Source organism: Oncorhynchus mykiss, chromosome 26 (assembly GCF_013265735.2).
Source record: "Oncorhynchus mykiss isolate Arlee chromosome 26, USDA_OmykA_1.1, whole genome shotgun sequence".
In the NCBI taxonomy this organism is placed as follows: Eukaryota; Metazoa; Chordata; class Actinopteri; order Salmoniformes; family Salmonidae; genus Oncorhynchus; species Oncorhynchus mykiss.
The window spans coordinates 32,136,974-32,146,179 of record NC_048590.1 but is presented as its reverse complement, the minus strand read 5'-3'; the positions used below and the strand labels follow the sequence as shown (position 1 = coordinate 32,146,179).

The window sequence follows — 9,206 nt, the reverse complement described above, 5'->3', positions numbered from 1 at the left end:
TTCGCGTGACCCCGCCTCAGTTTCTTTAATGAGCCTCTCTCCTTGCACAAATCGAACAATATGGTTGTACAACGGTGCCACCTACAGAGAAAGTATGGCATGGCAGTTTAGGAGGCTATACCTATTGGGCCAGTGGGTGAGTGGGGCCGATATTATACAATCATTGTTAGGCCTATTACAAGACCCCGAGTGTGCATAGAGTCGACTTTTTTCTTCCATAAGTTTATCTGTGACTGGGGCTCCAGGTAGCATGGCATCAAACTGTTGGGGTCTGTGTTGTGCTCAACTTTGCATGTTAGTAGGCTAGCTAGTAAGGTGTAGCTATTCACTTTGGTCTATAGAGAGGCTACAGACAGCTGTATCATATGGAGTGATATTGTTATTGACATCCTGACAGGACAGGTTAGCTCTGAGATGCAGGTGGAAGCTCAATTAATGAGACCTTTGTAGTGCATGCATTTTTCATGGCTCATTCAAAGACCCAAATAGAGTCTTTACATTTGAATAGCCATTTGAAGTTGGAAGTGTTCCAGAATAGGGTAATTCAACAATTGTGATTCTTTGGGAAGCTATACCTCACAGTCACACCACATCTCTAGATATCACCACCGAATATATATAGGATATAGAGTGCAGATCTAGTATGGAAGTCTTTCAGCATACAACAGGCACAAGCTATTTGAATATACAGTATGTTATAAAGACACAATAACAACAAAGATTATAAGTAATGTAGTAATACAAGCTTAGACTTGGGGATAGAGTAAGGCAGTCACACTAGCTCATAGTCATTTATAAATGACTATTTCGGTATATTGAAATGACAATTGAACAGCAGGGAATCTTCCAGATTGTGCTGTTTTGTGTCCACTGGGTGTCAGCGCAGTATTATATCTTCATTTGAATGGATTCATGTTTTCTACCATTTTTTACTGTACCTTTCATGAATCATGTCTGAAGAGGATAGCTGGGCATACTATATGCAACACTCTTCAAGTTGTCTGTTTGTGGGTCATAGTTGCGTCCTTAATGGTCCTGGGGATATGGTAATGACTGCTCCATCAATCAGTAGTCATTTTAATGGCCGGTAACAATATCTCTTTAGCCTAATCTATTCATGGATCAGGGATCATCAACTAGATTATTTTTTTTTGGAGTGGTTGTTCGGGGGGACGGAACATAATTTGCAGACTGCAAATTGACCACAAGAAGCTCAAACAGATACAATATTTGACTAAAACATAATCATTTCAAACCTTGCTTACATTTGTTTGTATACAATCACGTGTCGCTCTGTTATGCGTCGGTTTACTTGGGAACAGATTTCCACACATTTAAATCACTTGGAGATGATTTCCTGGTGTTTTTACAGTCTTTTCTGTCCAACAATAAAAAATGTAAACATTTACATAAATGTTAACTGTTGTAGGCTCAGAAATTTAGGGGCCAAATAAAACCACCGGTGGGCCAAGACAATAGATGAGTCCAGTCTAAGATCACATCACTGATCTGGAAAATCCTGATGTTGCTAAGATAATGGATTCTGTCTGTAAGCTAATAAACTCATATGATCTTGAAAGCTGTTTTAACACACACGATTGAATGGGCACAACTGAAATTACCCGTAATATTTTTTTCCACAACAGGGCAGTGTCTGTACTGCATAATACACATACTTCTCTCCACATAAGTACTTTTTCCACATAAGTATGCTATGTATACATACCATCAGTACAGGCTGGTGGTTGCGGTGTAATGGTACTGGGAATATTTTCCTGCACACATTAGGTCCCTTGATACCAATTTAGCAACGTTTCCATGCCCCAAAGTATTCAGGCTGTTCTGGAGGGAAACGGGGGTCCGACCCGGTACTAGAGGGGTGTACCTAAAATACAGGCAACTAAATGTATATGAGTGTACTATTTATAAGTATGTATAATATGTATAAGTAGCTTATATATACAGTACTAGTCAAAAGTTTGGACACACCTACTCAGTCAAGTTTTTTATTTATTTTGACTATATTCTACATTGTAGAATAATAGTGCAGACATCAAAGCATGAGGAATGTGGAATGTTTTTCCAACAATCTTGAAGGAGTTCCCACATGTGCTGAGCACTTGTTGGCTGCTTTTCTTTCACTCTGCAGTCCAACTCATACCAAACTATCTCAATTAGGTTGAGGTCCGGTGATTGTGGAGGCCAGGTCATACGATGCAGCACTCCATAACACTCCTTCTTGGTCAAATAGCCCTTACACAGCCTGGAGTTGTGTTGGGAAATTGTCCTGTTGAAAAACAAATGATAGTCCCACTAAGCTCAAACCAGATGGGATGGCGTATCGTTGCAGAATGCTGTGGTAGCTATGCTAGTTAAGTGTGCCTTGAATTCTAAATAAATCACAGACAGTGTCACCAGAAAAGCACCCCGACACCATCACACCTCCTCCTCCATGCTTCACGGTGGGAACCACACATCCAGAGATCATCCATTCACCTACTCTGCGTCTCCCAAAGACACAGCAGTTGAAAAATTTGATAAATAATACGATTTACCCCGGTCGAATGTCCATTGCTCGTGTTTCTTGACCCAAGCAAGTCTCGTTTTCTTATTGGTGTCCTTTAGTAGTGGTTTCTTTGCAGCAATTCGACCTCGAAGGCCTGATTCACACAGTCTCCATTGAATAGCTGATGTTGAGATGTGTCTCTTACTTGAACTCTGTGAAGCATCTTTTTGGGCTGCAATTTCTGAGGCTGGTAACTCTAATGAACTTATCATCTGTAGCAGAGGTAACTCTGGGTCTTCCTTTCCTGTGGCGGCCCTCATGAGAGCCAGTTTCATCATAGCACTTGATGGGTTTTGCGACTGCACTTGAAGTAACTTTCAAAGTTCTTGGAATTTTCCCGATTGATTGACCTCCATGTCTTAATATAATGATGGACTGTAATTTCTCTTTGCTTATTTGAGCTGTTCTTGTCATAATATGGACTTGGTCTTTTGCCAAATAGGGCTATCTTCTGTGTACCACCCCTACCTTGTCACAACACAACTGACTGGCTCAAAATCATTAAGAAGTAAAGAAATTTCCCAAATTAACTTTTAACAAGGCACACCTGTTAATTGAAATGCATTCCAGGTGACTATCTCATGAAGCTGGTTGAGAGAATGCCAAGAGTGTGCAAAGCTGGCATCAAGGCAAAGTGTGGATACTTTAAAGAATCTCAAATATAAAATCTATTTTGATTAGCACTTTTTTGGTTACTACATGATTGTCACGCCCTGACCATAGAGAGCCTTTGTTTTTCTATGGTATAGTAGGTCAGGGCGTGACTGGGGTTTTTTCTAGTTATTATTTTCTATGTGGGGTTCTAGTTTAGTTTTTCCATGTTGGTGTTTGGTATGATTCCCAATTTGAGGCAGCTGGCTATCGTTGTCTCTAATTGGGCATCATATTTAAGTAGCATTTTTTCCACCTGTGTTTTATGGGATATTGTTATGAGTTAGTGCACGTAGCACCTCTGTAGTCACGGTTCGTTGTTTATTTAGTTCATTCTTTGTTGTTTTGTGGAAACCATATCACGCTGCAGCTTGGTCCGATAATTATTCCAGCGAATGTGACAGAATATCCCATCAAACCAGGACCAAGCAGCGTGCCCAAATAGGAAAGCATTTCTGGACATGGGAAGAAGTTATGGGAAGATGCGAAACCTTTCCTTGGCGACAGATGGAAGGAGATTATGGAGGACAGCGACGACAACAGGGTTCGCGGCTACAGAAAGCCCAAGGACAACCCAGAGTTTTTTTGGGGGGTGGCACATGGAGCTGGCGGCTGAGCAGAGGGAATAACCAGAGACTGTCAGGGAGGCAATGGTGAACTTGGGAGAGAGTGAGATGAGAGAGATGTTGTGCAAGTGTGTTCTGCTCAACATCCGACCAGAGGATCCGGTTAGCAGTCTGGTGCAACCTGTGCCGGTTCCACGCTTATGGCTTCAAGTGCTCCTCTCCAGTCTGGTACGTCATGTGTCCCCTCCTCGCATTCTCCCTGAAGTGTGTCCCCAGTCCGGTACGTCCTGTGCCTGCTCCTCGCACTCTCCCTGAAGTGCGTGTCCCCAGTCCCTTACGTCCTGTGCCTGCTCCTCGCACTCTCCCTCAAGTGTGCCTTCCCAGGCCAGTACGTCCTGTGCCTGCTCCTCGCACTCTCCCTCAAGTGTGCCTTCCCAGGCCGGTACGTCCTGAGCTTGCTCCTCGCACTCTCCCTCAAGTGCGCCTTCCCAGTCAGGTATGTCCTGTGCCTGCTCCCCGCACTCGCCCTGAAGTGCGTGTCACCAGTCTGGCCCCACCTGTGCCGGCTCCATGCACTAGGCCTCCAGTGCGCCTTTCCAGTCCGGTGCGTCCTGTGCCTGCTTCTCGCACTCGCCCTAAGGTGCGTGTCACCAGTCCAGTGCCACCTGTGCTGGCCCCACGCATCAGGCCTCCAGTGCGCTTCCCCAGTCCAAAGCTTCAGGCAACGGTCCCCGGTCCAGAGCTTCAGGCGACGGTCTCCGGTCCAGAGCTTCAGGCGACGGTCTCCGGTCCAGAGCTTCAGGCGACGGTCCCCGGTCCAGAGCTTCAGGCGACGGTCTTCTTCCGCGTTGGTGCCCAGTCCAGGCATAGCGTCCAGTCTCAATCCATGGCGGGAGACTTCCCCTGGGCCGATGCCCAGTCCAGGCAACGCGTCCGGTCCAGCTCCATGGCCGGAGCCTTCTCCTGCGCCGGTGCTCAGTCCAGAAACTGCGTCCAGTCCTGCTCCATGGCAGGAGCCTTTCTCTGCACTGATGTCCAGTCCAGATCTGGTGTCTAGTCCCGCTCCATGGCAGGAGCCTTCCTTGATACCGAGGTCCAGTCCAGGCACAGTGTTCAGCCCGGGTCCATGGCTGGATCCATGGGTTGAGCGGGTCCTTTGGCCCGCACCAGAGCCGCCACCAAAGATGGTGCATCCGCGAGCTGAGCGGGTTCTTCGTCCCGCCCCAGAGCCGCCCCCGACGCTGTCGGATCCGCGGGATGAGTGGGTTCTTCGTCCTGCACCAAAGCCGCCACCGACACTAATCATCCCCCCCTACCCTCCCCATTTGTTTCAGGTTTGGGGGGGGGGGGGGGGGGGTACTGTCACGCCCTGACCATAGAGAGCCTTTGTTTTTCTATGGTATAGTAGGTCAGGGTGTGACTCTGGGGTTTTCTAGTTATTATTTTCTATGTGGGGTTCTAGTTTAGTTTTTCTATGTTGGTGTTTGGTATGATTCCCAATTAGAGGCAGCTGGCTATCATTGTCTCTAATTGGGGATCATATTTAAGTAGCATTTTTTCAACCTGTGCTTTATGGGATATTGTTTTGAGTTAGTGCACGTAGCACCTCTCTAGTCACGGTTCGTTGTTTGTTTCGTTCATTCTTTGTTTAATATGTGGAAACCATATTACGCTTCAGCTTGGTCCGATAATTATTTCAGCGAACGTGACAATGATTCTATATGTGTTATTTCATAGTTTTGATGTCTTCACTATTATTCTACAATGTAGAAAATAGTCAAAATGAAGAAAAACCCTTGAATGAGTAGGTGTGTCCAAACTTTTGACTGGTACACTATCTTTCAAAAGTTTGGGGTCACATAGAAATGTCCTTGTTTTTGAAAGAAAAGCACATTTTTTTTGTCCATTAAAATAACATTAAATTGATCAGAAATACAGTGTAGACATTGTTAATGTTGTAAATGACTATTGTAGCTGGAAATGGCAGATTTTTTATGGAATATCTACATGGTCATAGAGGACCATTATCTTTAAAAAAACAAGGACATTTCTAAGTGACCCCAAACTTTTGAACAGTAGTGTATATACAGTGGGGCAAAAAAGTATTTAGTCAGCCACCAATAGTGCAAGTTCTCCCACTTAAAAAGATGAGAGGCCTGTAATTTTCATCATAGGTACACTTCAACTATGACAGACAAAATGAGAAAAAAAATCCAGAAAATCACATTGTAGGATTTTTAATTAATTAATTTGCAAATTATGGTGGAAAATAAGTATTTGGTCACCTACAAACAAGCAAGATTTCTGGCTCTCACAGACCTGTAACTTCTTCTTTAAGAGGCTCCTCTGTCCTCCACTCGTTACCTGTATTAATGGCACCTGTTTGAACTTGTTATCAGTATAAAAGACACCTGTCCACAACCTCAAACAGTCACACTCCAAACTCCATTATGGCCAAGACCAAAGAGCTGTCAAAGGACACCAGAAACAAAATTGTAGACCTGCACCAGGCTGGGAAGACTGAATCTGCAATAGGTAAGCAGCTTGGTTTGAAAAAATCAACTGTGGGAGCAATTATTAGGAAATGGAAGACATACAAGACCACTGATAATCTCCCTCGATCTGGGGCTCCACGCAAGATCTCACCCCGTGGGGTCAAAATGATCACAAGAAAGGTGAGCAAAAATCCCAGAACCACACTGGGGGACCTAGTGAATGACCTGCTGAGAGCTGGGACCAAAGTAAAAAAGCCTACCATCAGTAACACACTACGCCGCCAGGGACTCAAATCCTGCAGTGCCAGACGTGTCCCCCTGCTTAAGCCAGTACATGTCCAGGCCCGTCTGAAGTTTGCTAGAGAGCATTTGGATGATCCAGAAGAAGATTGGGAGAATGTCATATGGTCAGATGAAACCAAAATAGAACTTTTTGGTAAGAACTCAACTCGTCGTGTATGGAGGACAAAGAATGCTAAGTTGCATCCAAAGAACACCATACCTACTGTGAAGCATGGGGGTGAAAACATCATGCTTTGGGGCTGTTTTTCTGCAAAGGGACCAGGACGACTGATCCGTGTAAAGGAAAGAAGGAATGGGGCCATGTATTGTGAGATTTTGAGTGAAAACCTCCTTCCATCAGCAAGGGCATTGAAGTTGAAACGTGGCTGGGTCTTTCAGCATGACAATGATCCCAAACACACCGCCCGGGCAACGAAGGAGTGGCTTCGTAAGAAGCATTTCAAGGTCCTGGAGTGGCCTAGCCAGTCTCCAGGTCTAAACCCCATAGAAAATGGAGGGAGTTAAAAGTCCGTGTTGCCCAGCAACAGCCCCAAAACATTACTGCTCTAGAGATCTGCATGGAGGAATGGGCCAAAGTACCAGCAACAGTGTGTGAAAACCTTGTGAAGACTTACAGAAAACGTTTGACCTCTGTCATTGCCAACAAAGGGTATATAACAAAGTATTGAGAAACTTTTGTTGTTGACCAAATACTTATTTTCCACCATAATTTGCAAATAAATTCATTAAAAATCCTACAATGTGATTTTCTGGATTTTTTTTCTTCTAATTTTGTCTGTCATAGTTGAAGTGTACCTATGATGAAAATTACAGGCCTCTCTCATCTTTTTAAGTGGGAGAACTTGCACAATTGGTGGCTGACTAAATACTTTTTTGCCCCACTGTATATATATATATATATATATTGAGCACTAACTGTTACAAATAGTAACTAGACTCAACTTCATGCTCAAAACAAGTGTGTTGTCATGTAGGTGATTCACCTGTGTGGAAGCCAGTATGTGACCTGTCCATGGTGCTGACAGAGCCCAAACAGCTGTCCGCAACACACCCCTCATCAATTTAGCTGCATTCACCTGTGCATCCTTTCGAACTAATGAATGTTATTTAATGTTTATTACAAAACCATGACAAGGAGTCTGTATAACCTTGCATATACTGCAGGCTCTCCTCTCATCCTCCTCTGAACACAATTTCAAAAATAACACATTAAGTTGCAGTGGCACTCATTCAATGACTTGTGTTTTAGGCATATAGGAATTCAAGAGCTTTATTGAATACAGAACATGTACAGTAATTGTCAAGAATCAATGCTGATCTCCCTGTAGCAGTCCTGCATCTGGGATCAAGGAGGAGAATATAAAGAAAGAAAAGGGACTAGGGAGTGCAAGAGTCTTGTCTCAAAGACAGTGGGAGGGGGATGATGAGAGAGAGCGAGAGGAGGAGGGAGGGAGGGAGTGTGAGGAGTGTGCACTCAGAGAGACTGGTGCTGTCCGTTCAGCACCACAACCCTCATCTTTCGTTGAATGCAACAAGGGGTGTACGTTTCTCTAATTAAAAGACGGCGTGGATTTGGAACTAGGTTTTCATTATATGGAGTCATAGCCTACACACATTTTTCATCAACGCTTTTCGGAGGGGTGTTCATCTTTGGTTTTGTGATGTAGCTTAACCATGAACATTTAAATTTTTTCCCATCCTGTTTCTGGGGCAGGCACAGGCTGTTTTTTGCTTTAGCCTACCTTGCAACTATATCAAACATCCGTTGAGGCATTGCGTTCTTTTGTATTATTAAAAGTTGGGATTTATCTGAATGCTTGAGTGGAGCCTGTGCTTTTTTGCAGGCTGAATAAAAGAAGTCGGGAAGAAATCTGCCTTCTCTTTTCCTCTTTCATCTCGAGTTCATGTGTCGGCCAGATCTCACTGCGTTGCCTCGCACATATTTTGCAATATAATGTCTGGAACCTGCTCGAGACATGCCTAAGCGACGCAATGGGACAAGGCGACGAGAACGATCGTATTGTGATTAACGTGGGAGGTATCAGACACCAGACCTACCGTAGCACCCTTCGTACATTACCGGGCACCCGGTTAGCTTGGCTCGCCGAGCCCGATGCCCACAGTCACTTTGACTACGATCCCAAGATTGAGGAATTTTTCTTTGACCGGCACCCGGGGGTGTTTGCCCATATCCTCAATTACTATAGGACCGGGAAGTTGCACTGTCCTGCAGATGTTTGCGGCCCGTTGTACGAGGAGGAGTTGGCATTTTGGGGTATAGATGAGACTGACGTGGAACCATGTTGTTGGATGACTTATCGGCAACATCGAGAGGCCGAGGAGGCATTGGATAGTTTTGGGGGTGGCCCCCCCGAGAATTCAGAGGAGGATGGGGATGAGGAAACGCTGGGAATGATCAATAGGTTGGCTCTTGATGGACCAGATGCCAAATCCGGGGGGCATTGGCGACGTTGGCAGCGGTTGCTTTGGGCACTCTTCGAGGATCCCTATTCATCTAAATATGCAAGGGTAAGTAAGAGTTGGAATCAGTCATCTTGAGTCAATAAAAGTTTAGATAGGTCTACTAATGGCCTGAAAAAAACTATGCTTTACAATCTTTCTCTC

At 44.6% G+C, this 9,206-nt stretch overlaps 1 protein-coding gene across 1 annotated transcript in view; it reads left to right on the top strand.

Annotated features, from left to right (window-relative positions):
* Nucleotides 1–8,573: 8,573 nt before the first annotated feature.
* The window catches only part of LOC100135903 (Shaw-related potassium channel protein Raw1), a gene marked incomplete at its 3' end in the record, with an annotated part of 32,077 nt that continues 31,444 nt past the window's right edge, over nt 8,574–9,206 (top strand). The window contains 1 exon segment of the mRNA NM_001124272.1: nt 8,574–9,110. Within this exon segment, the coding sequence (NP_001117744.1) occupies nt 8,574–9,110 (537 nt within the window).